General features: G+C 30.6%; 1 protein-coding gene across 1 annotated transcript; it reads left to right on the plus strand.

Moving 5' to 3' along the window:
* The first annotated feature begins 2,785 nt into the window (after nt 1-2,785).
* On the plus strand, nt 2,786-17,037 carry LOC123293031. Its single transcript, XM_044873747.1, has 10 exons — nt 2,786-2,922; nt 2,993-3,094; nt 3,868-4,996; nt 5,159-7,906; nt 8,051-8,301; nt 9,321-9,405; nt 9,472-9,624; nt 9,689-9,838; nt 10,614-10,768; nt 14,286-17,037. Exons 1-10 carry the CDS (start codon nt 2,914-2,916, stop codon nt 17,016-17,018), a joined length of 7,515 nt encoding a protein of 2,504 aa, XP_044729682.1. The 5' UTR covers nt 2,786-2,913; the 3' UTR covers nt 17,019-17,037.
* Nucleotides 17,038-21,745: the final 4,708 nt, after the last annotated feature.

Raw genomic sequence — 21,745 nt, forward strand, 5'->3', positions numbered from 1 at the left:
AATGATAAAAATAAAAAATAAATATATCTTGTTTTTAATAATATTTTGACATTTTTTATTTAGGAATACCATACTTACTGATATTTTTCTAAACATTTTTATACATTTCTAAACCAAAGACTATAGGATAGACAAGAAGCAGAAGTATAATTATAAGTGACATCTGGAGTCTGAGGCGATCAACTATTAAGTTTGTAGGCCTTTGCGGGTATGGCTATTAAGTTTAACTACTTTGCGGGGGTGACTATTAACTATTAAGTTTGAAAGCCTGACTCGGTAGAGGCGCTGAAACTCGTATACTACGATTTTACATTAGCTCATATGGGCTGCTTCTCCTCTATCCTATGCTCTTTGTTCTAAACAACATGCATTTTACGATTTGATCAAGAACGATTTCATATAGATTTTTATACCATGTATATATGAAATATACATAGTATATTAAGTTTAGTCCCAAGTTTGTAACGCCTAAAAATATTGATGCTACGAAAAAAATTTTGGTAATAATCACCTAATTAGTCCATTTCCGGTTGTCTGTTCGTCTGTCCTTCTATCTGTCAACACGATAACTCAAAAACGAAAAAAGATATCAAGCTGAAATTTTTATAGCGTACTCAGGATGTAAAAAGTGAGGTCGAGTTCGCAAATGAGCAATATAGGTCAATTGGGTCTTGAGTCCGTAGGACCCATCTTGTAAACCGTTAGAGATAGAACAAAAGTTTAAATGTAAAAAATATTCTTCATTAAAAAATAAACAACTTTTGTTTGAATCATTTTTTTTGTAAACATCACTGTTTACCCACGAGGGCGCTAATTAGGTGCAAATTTTATAGTACCTATGTATTTTTTATTTACGTGACGTCAAAAAACAAACGATTGCGTCATCAATATTGTCTATACATGGTATTTCAAGAACTAACTCAGTCAATTGTTTGTTTTCACTTGTTTATAATTTTCTATTTCGTATCAATACAGAGTTACTGAAAGGTACCGGTACTATTTAGCAACGTACATTAAAATTTCTACACTAAACATACAAATTATATTTATTAGAGTTTATGTTTATTTTCTAGGCAATTTAAAATGTTTCAAATATAGTAGAAAACAAATACTATTACAATTTATCTTCTTATCATTTTTCTGAAAACCTTTTTAAGTGAAAATCCAATAATATTTCTTATAATTTAGTATGTAACTTAACGACTTCAATGTAGAATCAGTTGCCTATAAAGTATGCAAGATAATCGAATAAAGGTAATAGTGTACATTTAGCACTTTTTCTTATAAAACATCCTAGAACATCAGGAAAAAAACCATTTTCAAGCATTTTTTACGTAGATTACGAATCCATATGCGACAATACCTAAAAACTTATAGTTTTTCTTTAATTTAGGAAAATATACTCAATTTTCTTGGTTAATATTTTCTAGCCTAAAAATTAATAACTGTATTAAATTAATTAAAAATAGGTCGTTATTTACTTTATTTATTATTAAATATGTTAAAATTATACAAAAATTATAAAAATATATTCAATAAAATAATATTTTTAAATATTTAAGTATTAAGTTTCAAAATGAATATGGCGTACACATGTAACATCTATCTTGTTTGTGTAAACATGCAAAAATAGGGTTGACGACACAATTAATGGATAGTATGAAAGCCTAAAAACAACTATTAATCTACGATACTCATGCTAACTCGATCCCGTTAAAAGTATGATTGACATCAAATCAAAGAGTGAACGCAAGGGCCAAAAACCCGCAGACCCGTCCTAACTCGACCCCATTAAAGGCATGGCCAACCTGTTGATCACAGGGTGAATTCAATCACAGAGTGAACGCAAGGGCCAAAAACCCGCAGACCCGTCCTAATTCGACCCCATTAAAGGCATGGCCAACCTGTTGATCACAGAGTGAATTCAATCACAGAGTGAACGCAAGGGCCAAAAACCCGCAGACCCGTACTAATTCGACCCCATTAAAGGCATGGCCAACCTGTTGATCACAGGGTGAATTCAATCACAGAGTGAACGCAAGGGCCAAAAACCCGCAGACCTGTCCTAACTCGACCCCATTAAAGGCATGGCCAACCCGTAGATCACATGGTGAACTCATGCGGCAAACAACTCGCAAATGGCTGCGTTCATCTTGTGTACCACAGGTTGGTCATGCTTTTAAGGTCTAGTTAGCACGAGCTCGCAAGATTTTTGGCTTTTGCTTTCACCATATGATTGAATTCACCCTGCGATCTACGGGTTGGCCATGCCTTTAATGGGGTCGAGTTGCCTATAAAGTATGCAAGATAATCGAATAAATTATATCGGATATTCAAGTTCTCAATGTATTAAAAATTTTTTAAAGAAATATGTTGTTAATTATGGAGATTGTATTAATTTTTTAACGGAATTAAAAGAATTAATTTATTAATTTACTTCAAAATATTTATTTATTTACTACCATGCCATCTAAAATCAATTTCGCAAACTGAATAAAAATATGTAAGATGGATAGAATTAAGAAGAGCTACATTTATGAGTCCATAGGTGGCAGTGATCCAATCTATCAGTATTTTCGGTAAATAGGAAAAATCGTTTTTTTTATATCATTTCATATGGAAATGTGATCAAAGTTATTTTTCAAAAACAATATTGTTAAAATTTTTTTTGCGTATCAGCGACAATGTCGCTGATAATAAAATAATTATTTAATAATTTATAATAAGAATCGTAGGGCATGTGTTACGAATAATAATATATTTATAATTCAGAATTTTGGGCGGGAAAAGAAATGTCAAACATAACATTTTACACATAAATAAAAATAAGTAATAATACAAAATTTCAAATTACGTATTATTTTTAAAATGAATATTTAAAAATTTTTGCTTGTAAATTATATCGGTGATAATATGAAGAAGGTATGTTCTCAAACAAATATAATATAATTTTTAATGATTCTTAATTCAAAATGTTTATTATTTTTTTTAGACGGGTATATTAGTTATAAATGAAACATCATTTATTATTAATGATGGACTCACGTTTATTGGAAGAGATCCCGTTACTTGTTCAATAATTTTGGCTAATGTTGTAAGTTTATTACATTATATAATTAACTAGATCCTTACCATATTCGACCAAGCACTTTTAACAGAAAAAAATAGAATGGCAGAATGAGAATACAGTCTGCTTATTTAAATACTCAAAATAGAAATACAGTGAAACCTGGATAAGTAAGACCTCCATAACTGGAACTCATGCTGAGGTTCCAACACTATGTCACTGAATTATCTTTGTTAGTAGGACGAAGCAAACCTTTATATCTGAGATTCGTTCTTTCGTGAGAACTGAAATAACATTGTTTTGTTTGTTTACTTATTTATTGTTATTCTACCCGCAAATTCCGCACTTAACTAATTTTGAGCCTCAATGACCTTCAGTTCTAATTTTGCTTTACTATCATACGGATGTTTTTTTGAAATGCAGAAACGAAGGCTCAAGTCGATATCAGAACGTGTAAACTGAAGTTAATACCCGTTTATGAAAGTGGAAAGGCACGCGATGAAGTCTGTGACAAATTTAATGTGCCAAAATCTACTTTTGTAGAATAATTCAGAATAAAGATAAAATTCAGAATATTTCATTATTTTGGTCACTGAAATGATATATCTCACAAACTAATGTCTATCAACTAAGTGTCAGCCACGAACTTATCAGTGTTGCGTAAAGAGCAGGGTACATTATTTTTGCCCTTTGCGGCAAAATAGCTAGATCTGGCCCTGCAATCACCCACGCCAAGTCTGCCTTTTATTATTATTATATCGGACTGTAACGTTAAAATTAATACAAAAATTATATTCCAGACAATTTCAAAACAGCATGCACTCGCAATTAAAATTAACGATAATTTCTACATTTCGGATTTACAATCCACTAATGGAACAAAATTAGAAGAAGTATCACTACAACCACGTTTTTGCTATGAGATAATTGATAATGCAACGCTTACATTCGGTGATGTTAAGTGTAAATTTATTATACAAGAATACAATGCTATATTTAAAACACCAACAGCATTATCGAAAAAATCAGCCGCGTCATCGAAAGTATCTTTAAATACAACGAAACTTCTATCAACAAACATTCATGAATTACCGACACAATTAGAAGATGGCTTCCAAGATTGTACTCAACAAATACTCGATAAATCTGTTGAAGAAACACAAATTCTTGAATCATCGATTATTGAAACACCGAACATATCAAAAATTCGATCGAATATTTCGAGAACTAAAAATATTGATGATTTTATAATACCTGAAACTCAATCAGAAAATTTCTATCAGGAAACACAAAAACATTATGAAATTGATGAATCAAATAATTCGGATCAATTTGAGTTGTCTAATCTTGAGATTTCAGACACACAAATGGCTGAAGTTCATGATTCTATAATTCAATCACCATCAAAACATAAAAATTTTATTTCAAAACGGAAACAAAGTGACAAAATTCATAATTTAGAAACACAAAATATTAATGAGGCAGAAACTCAATTAGAATTCGATTCACCAAAAGCATCGAATACACGTAATTTACCGACACAAAATTTAGCTTCCAGTGCGTCTTCGAAAACATTAAACATTTATGAAATGGAAACACAGCAATTTGAGGAAACTTCACCTTCAAGTAAGAAACATCTTCATGAAGCTGAAACTCAAGTAGATACACCACAGTTTAGAAAACCTCAACAATATTCTTCGGCTAATAGAAATATTTATGAAGCTGAAACTCAAGTGGATATTGAACAGTTTGAAGAACCTCAAAAACCCTCTTCGCCTGATAGAAATATTTATGAAGCTGAAACTCAAGTGGATATTGAACAGTTCGAAAAACCTCAAAAACCTTCTTCGCATAATAAAAATATTTATGAAGCTGAAACTCAAGTGGATACACAACAGTTTAAGAAACCTCAAAACCCCTCTTCGCCTAGTCGAAATATTTATGTAGCTGAAACTCAAGTGGATACAGAACAATTTGAAAAACCTCAAAAACCTTCTTCGCATAATAGAAATATCTATGAAGCTGAAACTCAAATTTTAAATTCTGAAATTGAAATTCCCAAAATAAAAATAACTTCTGCTACTGATTCAGATGTAACATCCAGTAAAAATTCTGAGACTCAATTGTTAGAAGATAGAATAGATCTGAATAGTGGGGAACCTCATGCTGAGAATGAAAATTTAATTGAGACACAGTTTGAATTCGATGCCGAACCAAATATTGAAACACCGAAATTAAAGCAAGTTGAAACAACCCACATGGAAGAAAAAAGTGAGGAAATAAGAGATGTAAAACGAGTAATTGGAAAAAATCGGGCAATAAATTTCACGCAAGACAATTCACAAATAATAGAAAGTCAATCTGAGCCAGAAATGCCCGGAATGAAAAAACATGTAATCGGAAATTCAAAACCTATAAATTTCACTGAATCACCAACAGTTCAAATTGATCTCAATGAGACACAATTTGATGAATTTAATATACCTGAGATACAAAAACAACCCAAAAAATCCCTTAATTCAAGCTCATTTTTCTCTGATTCCGATTCAAGTTTGAATAATTCAGTTAAAAGTAATATTCGTAATATAATAAAAAATTTTGAAGCAGCTAGTAAGAATACTTCGAATACTTCAACCCCAAATCGAAGCTCAGTAGAAGATCGATCAGGAAGTTTCGTAAGTCATAAAATCAATAAAAGTGTTGAAACTATAATTACGGGTATACCGAATAAAGTTCCAAATGATGTCTTTGTTGAAATTGAATCAAACTCAGTCTCGAATTGTTTAAATGATAACATTTCGAATACGTCTGTTCAACATAAAGCTTTTTATAAAACGAAAACAGTCAACAAAGTTGTAGAAGAAATAAAAGATAACGAAATATCTTTAACGGATACACCAAAATCTACTCCAAGTACATCCAAAACTGTGGAAAACTTTGATACTATCAAGAAACCAAATTTAGATATTGATAATATGTTGGATGATTCAACACAACTCATGGATTCAGAAAATTGCAATGAAAATGGGAAAGATATCGATAACTTTGCTGATTCGACACAAAACATTCATGTAGAAAATGATGCGGAAGATTTACCAACTCCAATTAATAAGCAACCTCCATTTTTAACTTTCAAGACACCAACTTCAGTTCGACGTGGAACGAGTACTTTTGCAGAAAATGATAGTATATTCGATCAATCTACAATAATTTTAACTAACGAACAAATTGATTCTCCTAGCTCGAATTTTATCACACCTAAAATAAATGTATTAAAAAAATTACGCGATTCAACATTTTCTACTCCTTTGCCAGTTAGAACAAATCAGAAAAATGTTTCAAGTGATACTTCCTCGAGTGACGTTGAAATATATGATATGGCTACTCAAGTTATGGAAAAACCTTCGATTGAAGAGAAACAACCTAGTGAACAAACTGATTCAGATTTATTCGATATGCCAACACAAGTAATGACAAACAAATCAGTTAACAAAATAGATCGTGAATCCGAAAAACCGGAATCAAATTATATTTTCGATATTCCAACACAGGCTATGGAAACTGTTACAAATAATTCACCAAATAAGAAGACATCTCAGCCAAGTGTTTCTAAATCGTCTAACACCGTTGAAACTGATGATATTTTCGATATTCCAACACAGGCTTTGGAAACAGGTACAAATATTTCACCAAATAAACAAGCCAAGAAAACATCTCAGCCTGGTGTTTCTAAATCGTCTAAAACCGTTGATACTGATGATATTTTCGATATTCCAACACAGGCTTTGGAAACAGGTACAAATATTTCACCAAATAAACAAGCCAAGAAAACATCTCAGCCTGGTGTTTCTAAATCGTCTAAAACCGTTGATACTGATGATATTTTCGATATTCCAACACAGGCTTTGGAAACAGGTACAAATATTTCACCAAATAAACAAGCCAAGAAAACATCACAGCCAGGTGTTTCTAAATCGTCTAACACCGTTGAAACCAATGATATTTTTGATATTCCAACGCCGGCTTTGAAAACCGGTATAAATATCTCATCAAATAAACAAGCCAAAAAAACGTCTCAGCCAGGAGTTTCTAAAGCATCTAATACCGTTGAAACCAATGATATTTTTGATGTTCCAACACAAGCTTTTGAAACCGTTAAAAAGAATTCACCAAAAGCATTTGATACCAACATAAGTCAGTTATCAGAAAAATTATTGCATGATGAAGATTTAGAAAATATTTTAAATAATGATCCAAAAACTCCTGAAATGTGTAATGTAGCAGCAAGTTCGAGTACAGACGATTTATCAATTAATACAAAACCGGCGAAACGGCGTACACGTAAACCTTCTGAAAGTTCAACCAGAAAAATGACACGAAAAACAATAAATCGTGGAAACCCGAAACAGGCGCATCGTAGTAGTAGTAGTAATCAAAGTACATCTGCTAAAGATTCTGATCGTGAAACTGCAATGGTTAATCAATCTCCAAACGCGGATGGTAGTCATGAAACAGGCAAAAAAAATATCGATAAATCATCTAACACAGCCGACGAAGGTAAAAAACGCAATCTTCGTGGTAGTAGTAATCAAAGTACGTCAGCTAAAGATTCTGATCGAAGTCCCGACAAAAGAAAGTCAGGAAAAAAATCAAAACAGAACAAGCCAAAAGATGGTCCAGAACATGAAACATCAAAAGATTCTGATAACGATAACAAAGTGTTAGAACGATTGGAAATGGTTGTAACGACTACAAAAGAGGTAATTAATACAAAAATTAACGGTAAAAATCAATCTGATCGAGCTGACGTAGGTCAAACGTCGTCAAATCGACCAACACGTAACTCACGGAAACGAAGTGATGCTGCTACTGAAACTTTGGAGAGAAAAAAACGAAAAAGCTCAAATAATAAACAAAAATTGGTTGAGGAAAATAATAATACAAATAATGAAAAACTAATAAGTAAACAAAAATCTGAGGAAGTTATTAAATTAACACGTAAAACAACTAATCAACAAGCAACGGAGAGTACAAATGATCCAACTGTTGAAGTCAGTTCAACTAGACCAGTTCGAAAATCTAAAATACCATTAAAGTTCAGAATGGATTCACAATCTGAAGAAAGTTGTATAGAGAGATCTTCTAGAAAACGAGGCCATCCGGTAGTCCCTGAACAATCGTCTTCAGAAAGTATTGATAGTGCCATATCATCAAAAATACAAAAATTGGGAACGGTATGTATTTAACATAAAACATATTTAATAAACGGCTTTCCGTTAATATTTTCCAAGCTTTAAACTTAAATTAAGTATCTCAAGTTGACTTTAAAATATCTTTGAATTAGTAGGCTAATCAAATTAAAATTTTTCGAAGAATTAATTACCAGTAGGTTAGAAATCGTTTTAATACCTTTATTTGATCCTAAAAGCGTGTAATCCGAGTTTGCGCACTTGCAGGAAGTCTGCATAACCTTTAGGAGCCAAATAATTACGAAATGTTTGCTCTATTTTTAACCGACTTCAAATAAAAAAGGATGAGGTTATCAATTCAACTGTATTTTGTTTTTTTTAATGTGTGTTCCTCCTTCTCCTCCTTTTAAGACCAATCTGCTCTGTTTTGTGCAGTTCTATAAAGCCTTGACCAACTGCCTTTGAAAAAAGCGATCAGATCGTCGTTTCAACGTTTGTATTATCGACCTTTTTTTTCTGATACAGTTATACGGCATCCAAATTGTACATCGTTTAGCCCATTTATTGTCGGTTTGTCTAAAAATGTGTCCCGCCCAACGCCACTTCAAAGCTCGAACACTCACCGCACCGTCTCTGATTTTTGTTTTTTGTCTTATGTCCACGCAACGAACTCTGTGTTTTAGCTGAATTTTTAAAAAGTTTCTTTCAATTTTACGTTGATATACTTTTAACTTATGACTTTGACGAGCGGTAAGTGCACTGTTTTGCAGTCCGTAGGTTAGAACCGGGATCACATTATATAAATCAATAAACTGGACTCTTTAATTTTCTGACGTAAAAAAAGTTTATTCGACTCGGATAATACACAACTTATTTAATTTATGTTTAAAGTTTTAATACTCTTAATGGAAAAACGTTAATTCAACACAATAATTATTTTTTAAATGATATCAAATTTATATGGATTAATTGTGTGGTTTTTTCCTAAAAAATACAAACAGTTCATTCGTATTTCCATAAAATAGTTGATGATTTTAGTTTTAAGATAATAATTTTTATTGTAGAATTGCAAACCAACGAGGAGTAAGTTCCAGGTTATGTTTACCATATTTCGTGATGCAGAACAAGAACAAACCGTTAAAAAATTAGGTAATTTGTAACAAAACAATTTGAAACATTCTTATAATTCGCATTTACTTACTTTTTATTTCGCAGGGGGTAAACTAGTCGAGAAATCTAAGGATGCTAATGTTTTAGTGACCAATCAAATAAAACGATCGGTGAAACTATTAAACGCAATATCTCAAGGCATACCAATCGTTTCGCCTCGATGGCTTGATGTTTGTAAACATGCAAAGAATTTTGTTGGTTAGTAAAATAATTCAAAAATAATTATCGTAATGGAATTAACAACGGTAAATCTTTGTTTTAGATCCTTGGGATTATCTTTTAGATGATTTAGAAGCAGAAAAAAGATTTAAGTTTCGTTTAAAAGATTCTTTAAATATTGCCAAAGAAAATGGTTTGCTTTTCCAAGGATATACGGCTTTACTCACAAAATCTATTCCAACGGATTTGAAAGGTAAGTTAGCCTTAACAAAACAAACAAGACAAAATAGAACGTTTTATATATTTGAAACATTCGATAAAGTAGAAGACAAAAACGAAATACGTTTTCTCCCAAAAGATCTACAAATATAGTTTTTGCGGATGTCTGAAAATGCAAGATAATAGCAATTGATGCACCAAAGCTCCAAATACTATTTGCAATGGCGAATTTAAGGAAAAAGACTTAGTGGGCAAAATCTATAGCTTGGTGCCCTTTTATATAAATTTGTATTTTGCCCCTTTTTTAGCCTTCGTTAATAAACTTGGTGCCCCCTTGTGGTGCTCTTTTATACAAATTCGTCTTTTTCCCCCTTTTGATGATTGGTTTTGTAACAGCATTATTGTTGTAAAAAGTCGGTTAAAATCAGCTACTTTTGTCAAAATCATAAAAGAATCAATCAAAATTCGAAAACTGTTCGATTTTCTTATATCCACTTTCCAAAATAAGCTACTTTTGTTCAAATCATTAAAATAGATTTGCAACACTATATTAGGACTCCAGTAAACACGAAGTCATTTCATGCTTCTCAACTCTATTAAATATAGTCTGTTGAGTGGAAATTCAACAAAACTCAAAAACTGTTCGATTTTCTTATATCCACTTTCCAAAATTAGCTACTTTTATCAGATGAATTATCTCAATTAAATAATAAGTCTTATGTGGAAAAACAAAACTCGAAAACCGTTCGATGTTCGTCCATAAATGTGGACGTAAAAATATATTCATTTACAATATTTATGTATTTTAGATATTCTTGAAAACGCTGGCGCTAAATGTATCAGTTCTTGGCCAAAAAATGCAACGGATAAACATATTATTGTATCATCTATGGAAGATAAATCTCAGTGGCCAAAGCAATCAAAAGTGATAATTGTGGCAGCAGAAGCAATATTTTCTGCAGTAGTACGACAAAAAATCGATTTAAAAAATTATTTGTTGGTTTAATATTTTTTAAATGTAAATATAACTAAAACTGATTTTATGTATGTACTATTATTTTTTTATATAAATTCTCGTAAAAATAAGTTTAAATGATATTTTTTCCTCACAATAAAAATTGAAAATTTGTAATATGAAATATTATGTTTAAAATAATTTTTAATTATATTTGTGACAAAAACTAAAAAAACAATAATTTTTGTTCTCATAATATTTATTCGTTTTGCATAAATAAAGCAACAATTTTTTTAATTTTTTTGTTTATTTTTCGTTTAGTCTGTCAGTGTGAATGAAATCAATTATTGTGCTTTATAAATCTATTAGATCAGGCACGGATTTAGAAATTAACCGCCCCTATGCTTTTTTAAAACCCTTTTTCGTTTCTTGCCTGAATTGTCTATCTCTTTTTAGCCAGCGAATATTTTACCACTTTTTTAAATGGCGGAGCTCGCTTCAGAAGCTCTACATCTCTTAAGAGTTATGAAATATTTTATATTGTGTAAGTATGTGCATAATTAAACAATTAGTTTTATGTTAATTATTTATTTCTTGAATAAACAATTTCCACGCCCGCGTTTTTTTGTTATCTTGCGGATTGAGTTGGACAGTGCTTTTAAAAAATATCTCTTACAAGAAGCCATCAAATGGTTCGATTGGTATTTTATTCATTTAAAACATGTTTCAAGGACCATTAAAGCCATTTACATAAATAAAAAGTTCGATCGGTTGAATTAATTTTTAGCCCTCGTCGAAAATGGGGGTGTCATAAGTTTGACGTGTCTATATGTGTGTCTGTCTTTGCATCATAGCTCCTAAACGGATGAACTGATTTTTTATTTGTTTGAAAAGAAGTGACTTGATCGAAAGTGTACTTAACTACCATAGATATAGACCTTTCAAGTAAAATCATAAACACAAGTATCAATAATGACTACTGTTTTCGCAATACATGTGACAAAATTTGAAAAATCCCCGACTCTCCCAGAATTTTTTGAAATATTATGTTTCACATTATTGATACTTGTGTTTATGATTTTACTCGAAAGGTCTATATCTAAAAAATAAGTCTATGGCTAATTATACTCTAGTACCAACTTAAATTAAATTGTAAATAAAAAGTTATTTATTTATTTATATAATTAAATAATCATCTGGATCTGTCTTATAATTTTTTGTTTATCATAATTTTTGCAATTTCAATTGATATTGAGTAAATATTCAATTATTTTTAAGAATCAGAAATGAGTGACGGCATAAATATACTTGATTTACCAGATGATATGCTGGAAAACATATTATCGTGTTTAAGTTACGATGAAATCGCGAAGAATAGATTGGTAAGTAAATGATACTTTTTAATTGTGCATATTTATGCATTAATGCATATATGAACATAAGTCAACCATCATTTTTGATAATTGAATACAAATCAATCCAATTATTTATATTTCAAATCGATCATTATTATCAACTTGTTCAGTTCATTATTGCCACTAAATAATTTTGTAAAATGAGTCTTACGGCAGAATCATCAGTGGAATTTAATTACCAGTTTGATTATTAATTAATCATAAATTTTTTTTCTTTCTATGTATACATTTTATCTCCCGATTTCAAAAGTATCATTTTTAGCTCTTGATCTGTGTGAATTTTCTCAAAAACTATACTAGATAACATACCATCATAGTATTTTTATATAAATGACGATTTATATTGTATTAAATTTTGTTCTTTACTGGGGTGAAAAGCAGATTAAATTGTTAAAAAAAAACATGTTTGAGGTTTAAAAATTTTTGACTGAAAATTTTAAATTGTGGCAAAAAGGATGATATAAAAGGCATTAGTAATAAACGTAATTCAAATCACAATTTAGTCCAAGAATATTCGATCTTTCGTTTATGAAAAGTGTAATTTTTTTTCAAAATATTTCAACTACTTAAGTAAAAGATCTAGTAATAAATAAAAATTATCTTATAATCTAACTTAATAAACTCTGGAAAAGTATGTTAATTATTATATTGAACATAATTCACTTATGTGCATTCTCGGAAATCAGAGAAGATAAATGACATGCGAGATTTAGTTTATCTTGACTTAATAAACTCTGGAAAAGTATATTAATTATTATTTTGATCATAATTCATTTATGTGCGCTCTCGGAAATCGGAGAAGATTAATGACATGCGAGATTTAGTTTATCTTGTGAAGAAATTCAATAATATAATTATTATAATCAGAGGCAAACAATCCCAAAATAAAAATAAAAAACTTTAATAATCATTAATTAATACCACTAGGTTTGTTCTGATAAAATAAATCTCAAAACTAGACTATGGTAGAGTATACATGCATATAAATATTATCCAAAGCAAATAGAAATTCTAAAAAGCTTTCGAAAGATTTCCTATGATAATTTCAAAGAATTTTTGCTAAGGTAGTCACCAGTGATTTATTTTTAGAGTGAAGTTATTATACGAACTCTATCGTGTGTTTAGCGTGAGTCTCACGTTAACATAATTTGGAGTAGATAATTGCCGTAAACAGAACATTATTTTAAGTTTTTTTGAACGTATCTCAGATTTTCTGAGGATCAGTGAATGAAAGTAATCACAGGGTTAACCAAATAGCTAAAAGACGCACAGACCCATGCTAGCACGAGCCCACGCAGTCACAGTGAAAAGCTATTAACTTTTCATCAACTCCAACAACGGATGCATAACCTACGTAGAATTGCTTTAATTTGATTTTTTATCTGACGTTCTAGAAGCTCTTTGAAGAAAATTCGCTAAACATAGTGTTAACTTTAGATAAATCGTTAGATAGACGATAGTTTCCGAATTTCTTTACCGTTGGTTTTAGCTCAAAAAGTTTCTATAATCTTCTTATGGAAAATAAATTTCGACCAAATTTTTCGAAACTATTGTTTTCTTGCAGTCCTTGATGAGTAGATCAAAATTCTTAAACAGTTCAGTTATAAAAAATTCTACAAATTATTTTTTTTTAAGTGATTACACGTTAAGTCATCTGATATTATCCACCCACACGTATACCTGTAAGAGTGATCATCTATATACATATAATATGATTTATAATACTAGTTCCAGTAATCCATCACCTCCTGTTTTTAATAGTGTCGGATTAATGAGACTCTACTGTAATTTTGTAAAATACAGGCATTGTAGTAATTTGTTATTGGAACAAACTAATTATATGTGTATTTCACGTTCATTAACCTTTTAGTGACATGAAGTTGGTGTTAAGTGTAGTGTATAGTTTAGTGATTATTAAAAGTTGGTAACATTTTGAAGTTTAATTTGGCGGGTAAAAAAGTTAATATTACATATTTAAACATATACTTATTTTGTTATGATAGTTAAATATTTTTAAAATGGAAAACTGTGATGATATCGACGATTTATTAGCTGTATTAAACGATGAAATAAAAAATGTACCAGAAAAAAATAACTTGGCTAATAATAAAATAAATAAAGCAACACCAAAAATAGTACAAGATATTTCTATTTTTGATAAACAAGATGATGATAACAAAACTGATAAAGATATCATAAAGGAGGAAATAAAAAAATTATTTGGTGAAGGAGCAGATTCATCTGATGACGAAGATGCGAGAAATCATTCGAGCACATACAATAGTTTTGGAAAAGAAATTAAAAAACTTTTAAAAACTTCAACGAGTTCTACACCATCATTTTCTGGCGAAAATAAACGTAAAGAGCTAACATGGAAATCCTTACCACCCGGTGGCGAAACTTTAAGTGCAACTTACGATCCGGTATTTGGCTTACGTATTAGTAATCCAGTAATATCATCGACGTTACTTCGAGAACGAATGGCGGACAAACAAATTGTGGAGATGCGAAATATACAAGCATTTATACAATTAGATACAGTGAAAAACAGTGACTGGGTTATAGCTGGAGTTATTGTTCATAAAAGTGATCCAAGAGTGTCTCAAAAAGGAAGTAAATATTCAGTTTGGTCCGTGAGTGATTTAAAGGATGATTTAAAAACTGTGAGTGTATTTTTATTTAAAAACGCTCATAATCAACTTTGGAAATTGGCAGTTGGCACAGTTATTGCGATTTTAAATGCAGATGTTCTTGAACGTCGTAACGGGAGTAAAGATGAAGCGAGTTTATCACTGAATAATGCCGATCGAGTTATGATTTTAGGACAATCAAAAGATTTAGGATTTTGTAAAAGTAAAAAAAAGAATGGTGATATTTGTAACGCATTTGTAAATTTACGCGCATGTGCATTTTGTATTTATCATATGAAACAGGAGTATAATAAATTTTCCCGTCGTTCCGAATTACAAAGTTCAACAACCGGGGGTCGTGGTTTACTCGCTTTACGTAATAAAGTACTGGGTAAAAATGAAGTATTCTACGCTGGTAAATCGTATATGGCAATTCCAGCGAAAAAAAATCATAAACAAATTGCAAAAGATGAAGAACGTTTAAAGGCATTAGAAAAAAAATCACTTATTTTGAAAAATTCACCGCCTAATAATTATAAAATTAATAAAAATGCCGCTCATGTTGAAATTTCAAATCGTCAACGAGCTAAAGATTTAGAACGATTACGTTCCTTGGGTGTTCCAATCGAACCAATCAAAGAAAAATTACAAGAATCACCGAATATTAGTTTAAACGAAGCACGTGAAAATGCACGTAAAGTTTTATCAAAACTAAATCCAAATTTGTCGACCAAAATTGATACAAATCCAAATAAAAACGAAAAAATGGATTCTACTTTATCGCCCAAAATTGATTCAAACAAATACAAACCTATAAGTTTAGAAAATAAACAAATTAATTCGACTATATCGTTAAATAACAGTCCCAAAATTGACTCAAAAAGTTATAAACCAATCAGTTTTGAGAAAATTGATTCAACTGTATCACCCAAAATCGATCAAAAAAACTACAAACCAATTAACTTTGAGAATTCAAAAATTGATTCAATTGTATCCCCCAAAATTCATCCAAGTAATTACAAACCTATTACTCTTGAAAATAAACAGATTTCATGTGCAAAAATCGAATCAAATAGTCTTGAAAGTAAATCAAAAACTTTAAATGTATCAAGATTAGCAAAGATTCGTGTTAATACCGAATCAAACACTTCGTCAGATGTAAAACATGATACTGTTTCAAAACCTTCCGATTTGATGAAACCAAAAGAACCTTCATCTAAACCAAAGTTAATTACATCGTCTCCGAGTTCAGAAACGATTAATACATCTAGATTAGCTAAAATTCGTGTTAATACCGAATCAAAAAGTTTAACCGATGTAAAACAGGAAACTATTCTAAAACCCTCTGATATATTAAAACCAAAAGAAATTATACCAAAGTCAAAATTAAATACATCGTCTCCGTGTGCCGATACAAAAAAATCGACTCCAAAGACTCCAATTTATCATAAACCATCAGAAATAATGCAAATATGCAAAACAAACACCTTAGTTGATAAGCCAATTCTACAGAAAACTTCAAACGGTTCCATAAATTTATTAGATACGAAATCTACGATTCCAAATAAATTATTGTTTAATAGATCACGAATTAATGCGTTAAAATACATTGCACAAAATGGACCAATCGAAAAAGTAGATCCAATGAATTTAAAAGGTACGAAATCAAAGAAAAGAATCCTTGAACAAATTGAAAGTCCTGAAACAAAAAAATCAAAAGTTGAGGAATTATCCATAAAAAGTGAACGCTTTAAACAAATAATGGAAGCGAAAAGTATTAATCAACACTTAATCGAAGAAGCCGATTCACAAGCACAAGATGAATACTTTAATAAGCTCGAAGTTAAAGAACGGATTGAAGAGAAAATGGCGAATACATTTAAAGTACCATGCAAAGCTGTACAATGTATTCAATGTAAATATACGGCATTTAGTGCATCGGAAATGTGTAAAAGTGAACAACATCCGTTGAGAGTAATCGATACTATGAAACGTTTCTTTCAATGTCACGATTGTTCGAATCGAACTGTTACCTTAGAAATTATACCATTGATCTCATGTACAAAATGTGGTAAATCCAATTGGAAAAAATCGTCTATGTTACGTGAGAAAATTGTTCAACATGGTGAAAAATTATCATTACGTGGTGATGAGGAACAATTTATTGGTGCAAATGTTGCAAATGCCAATGTTAATTTATTAGTACCAGAATAATATTTTAGTAAACGAAGTAATTTTATTTATATAAATTTTGAATTACGTAATTTTTATGATTTCTTATGGACAATTTTAAATTATTGACAAATATTTTTATTACTTTTATTTTAGCAAAAAATTAATTGAAATTGAACATTTTTAATAAAATAAATTACAATTTGAAAATGAAAATAAAATTATTTTTTAATTTCCTAATCTGCGTTTTAAAATAAAACCCTGTATATTGAAAGGATCCCGAACCACTGTATATGACCAGTGAAATTTATAAAATTTAAAAAACCACCGACAAATTTTTCGGGTAAAGAATCCTAAGCTCGCACTTGAAACATCTTGTAACACTCTCCATTAAATTACCTATTTTGTTTGGACTTTCTCCAAACCGATTTTGAAGATCATCGCGTATTTTTTAGTTGTTCCGGATACGGAACCCTAAACTCGCACTTGAAACATAGATAAGAACACTCTCCATTAAATTTCCTTTCAAACGAAACGAAAAAAATAAAAATCGGTTCATCCATTTAGGCGCTTCGATGCCACAGACAGACAGACACACACACGTAGCGGTCAAACTTATACCCCTTTTTTGTGGGTTAAAATATGACTCGTTCAAATGTAGTCAGAATTTGAGAAAATGTTCTTCTTCAATCTCATGGCAATCGCAGCTTCTGCGGCAGCGCTTATGTAGAAAATTCTCTGACAACTCGATTCGATCATATAAGTTAGGATCAATGACATTTTTTGTGCTTATTTTGAGGGCAGTCAATCAGTCTGCATGTAATGTTGCAAGATGATTTTCTCAAGCTGAAAATTTTCAAACATAGTAATTTAATTTAATTTTAAAATTCAGACACTCTTAATAGGAACCACTCTATTATCTACTAATAATTCAAAGCTTTAAATATTACAAATTATTCAATTTCTATATTCAAATTGTAGATCTCAAAACTAGACATGAATCTGTAGATTTCAAAACTAAACATGTCTGCAGCTTCGAAGTTAAATAGCCATTTGGTTGCAGGTATTGCCATAATTTGATTAAAAATTCGTTAAAAAATTTTCAAACATAGTAATTTAATTTAATTTTAAAATTCAGACACTCTTAATAGGAACCACTCTATTATCTACTAATAATTCAAAGCTTTAAATATTACAAATTATTCAATTTCTATATTCAAATTGTAGATCTCAAAACTAGACATGAATCTGTAGATTTCAAAACTAAACATGTCTGCAGCTTCGAAGTTAAATAGCCATAGAGATAATACCATAGAGCTGCAAAGTCGCAGCCAAACGGTTGATCGCAACAGAGAGATATTTATAAAGTAGGTCCGTATAGTTGTTACTATCTCTCACTGCGGTCAAGAATTCATTTATTGCGTTTTCTATGTCTATACAGCTCTATGCAAATAACTCAACCATACAATTTATTACCGGACGTTGAAAAAAGCCTAAAATGTACTTGCGAATAATTCCACAAATTCTTTCTTTACAGGTATGTAAAAAATTTGATTCAGTATGCAAATCTTTGTTGAATCGTGGATTTGTGGTGGTGGAACGTCGACAAAGTTTAGTCTCCAGAACCATCAGACATTGTTTACCAAGAAGAGAATCTGAACGTCGTGCCCACCCACTTGCACGTCATTGTGAAATTTTGTCAGCGTTAGAAACACGTATTAGTATGCTAAGCATGACATTTATGAAGTTTATAGATACAGGATTATGCTGTTTCATTCCAGGAAAGGTAAATTGTAAATATATTTAGTGGTTATAATTTTTGCTCAAATTGGATAAAATTCCATTTAATATTGCTAACAGAAACAAAATGCTTTTGAAAGTCTTATTAGACAATGCTTAAAAAGAAGTTACAAGACGCATTTTTATATACACTTGACCCTAGTGTTGAAGTAACGAGCATATGTTCCAAAAAAGACATCAGGGTTGCCAGGTTTTTTTTCAACTCGTCGCTGACACGTGGCGCCAAAGATTAATTCAAATGTTAAAAATGAAATAAATTTTTTTTTTTTCAATTCTGATTTATCAAGAATTATAGAATTATTATCATTATTATTATTCAACAAATTTTTAAATACGTATTGGAACTCAAAATAATGATTAAACTTATTTATTTTCCAAACAATTAAATTAACTTAAACAATACTTATTGCGCACAATACTATATAATTGGAAAAAAAATTCCATTTCATTGTTTAATTTCAAAAAAATTTTAATCGCCGAGCATTGTCAAAAGTAGCCTAAAAGGCGATAAGTCGCCCTATCTGGCAACCCTGAAAGACATATCTTTTGATATATTAATTTACGTATTTTTTTATTCATTTGACCCTAGCCTAGAAGTAACGAGCATATGTTCCAAAAAGAACATGTCATATCTTTTGAAATATTAATTTAGGTATTTTGTATTCATTTGATCCTAGCCTAGAAGTAACGAGCATATGTTCCAAAAAGGACATGTCATATCTTTTGACATATTAATTTACATAATTTGTATTCAATTGACCCTAGTCTAGAAGTAAGAAGCATTTGTTCTAAAAAGAACACATATTTTGACATATTAATTTACGTATTTTTGTATACACTTAACCCTGGTTTAAAAGTAACGAGCACCTGCTTCAAAAAGGACACATCTTTTGACATATTATGATATCATTTTGAAAGTATCGGTAACCTTTAGGTAATTGATGAAATTCTACACATTTTAAAAGTGGTTCAGAAATCATCGAGTCCTCCACGCACACATGATTTATTGCAAGAATTAAGAGATATTAGTAGTATGGCAATGGAACATTTTGAAGAGTTTATTGTACCAAGTTTGCGTTTAGCAGATGCGAATAATACACCTGTTAACAAATCACTTTTCCAATCAACAGGTACCTAATTGGTTTTTGTATTAAAATCATAATCAAAACTTGAGATAATTAAGTTACTCTTCATAAAACTCAAAATTGAAATCATAAATTAAATTTTTGTACATTTTTATAGGTCTAAAAAGAACTGGACGACGAAGTCCCATTTTAGTATCAGATCTAATTCGTAGAGAATTTAAAACTATTAATCACAATACAAAAGTATACCGACAACAATTATGTGGAATGAAAAAATTACTTTCGAAGTTAAATCAAAAGGTAAGTTTGGGGCGTTTAGAAATTTTCATTGTGGAAAATATTTATATCTGATATTAAACATAAAAAAAGTGTTCTTCAGACAAATAGGTTTAGGTTAGGTTAGAGTGACTGTCCTGTGATGGGGCACACTTAGACCTGAGGTTTCAGACAAATATTCAGATGTAAATTACCGAAGGCGTTTATTATTGCCTATTTTTGAATTTTAGCTATTGATTTTTGAGGGAACGATTTGATATATCATCGAAAAGATTTTTTTAATAGTGCAGTAAATAAGTAAGAAAATGCTTCAGATATTAAAATAATTATCCAGTCCGGTTTTTCAACGCGATAATTAGAAAAAAAGATTAGTTTTTAAGAAAACATACTTTGGAAAAAATCCATCTTTGGAAAGTTGTTTAAGAGTCGGAAAGGTGCGAAAAACAGGTTTTTTGAAACAAAAATAAAACGGAAAAAGGATATAGAGCTAAAAAATGCAGCTAAAGTCAAATTCGTTTAAAACTTTACGAGAAAACACGGTTTTACCGCGTTTTTCGTCTTTATTTTCTCGGCTTGTATGACTCGTAGAAAATCTAGAAAATCCGTGTTCTGGTCCTAAATTTAAGCTTTTAATTGTATCTTTTCGGTTTTACCGCGTTTTTCGGCTTGTATGACTCAAAGAAAATCCGTGTTCTGGTCTCCAATTTAATCTTTTAATTGTATCTTTTCGTTGCAAAATAATTTAAGGTTTCCGCACAATTGGCGTAAGGCGAAAATGTGATATTTTCGCGATAAAACCGTGTTTTCTCGTAAAGTTATTAACCGAACGTGTCTTTAATGAACGGATTTGACTTTAGCTAGGCTCAATTTTTTCATTTTTTTGACTCTACAATCCTCTGTTTTAGTTTTTTTTTTTTTTAATTAACAAAATAGTGTTTTCGCTTTTCATATAAGGCGCCCGTTATGAAAAAAATGTGAGGAGTAAAATCTAGTTATCGAATGACGCTCACAACTTGCACTTTTTAGTAATGCGTGTGTATAACTTGTATACTTGTGTGCTGTCGACAAAGCATCTATTATTTGAAACTTACTATAATCTGACGGACACAACACTTAAAGAATAAAATTCGTAACTTTTTTGCTTGTACTATAAGAGGTAGTATTAAAAATAATATTTTTGTACAAAATTGACACTCACATTACAGGTAAAAACCCAAGACAATTTGTTAACATATCAGGCATGTAAATTACGAAAACAACGTCGATTAATACAAGAACAATCAAATTGTATATCAGATATGAAAAAACATTTAGAAGAGTGCGATCGTAAAATATCCGATTTAACTACAGAATTCAATCGACAACGTGATCGACCAACCGACACAAAAGCATCACAAACAAACGAAGACACCAAACCCATAACAATGTCTATGTCACAACCAATAACTGCTAGCAGTCTTTTGAAAGATTGGCTTGTTGAAAATGAATCGTTACCATCGTTATTGAACGACATTAATTCACGATTATCGATACCGTCCTTTAAAAACCCATTCAATATTGATTCGTATAAAGAACCCACTGATAATGTTGACGAAGATGACTATAGAA

This window comes from Chrysoperla carnea, chromosome 2 (assembly GCF_905475395.1).
Source record: "Chrysoperla carnea chromosome 2, inChrCarn1.1, whole genome shotgun sequence".
NCBI lineage: Eukaryota > Metazoa > Arthropoda > Insecta > Neuroptera > Chrysopidae > Chrysoperla > Chrysoperla carnea.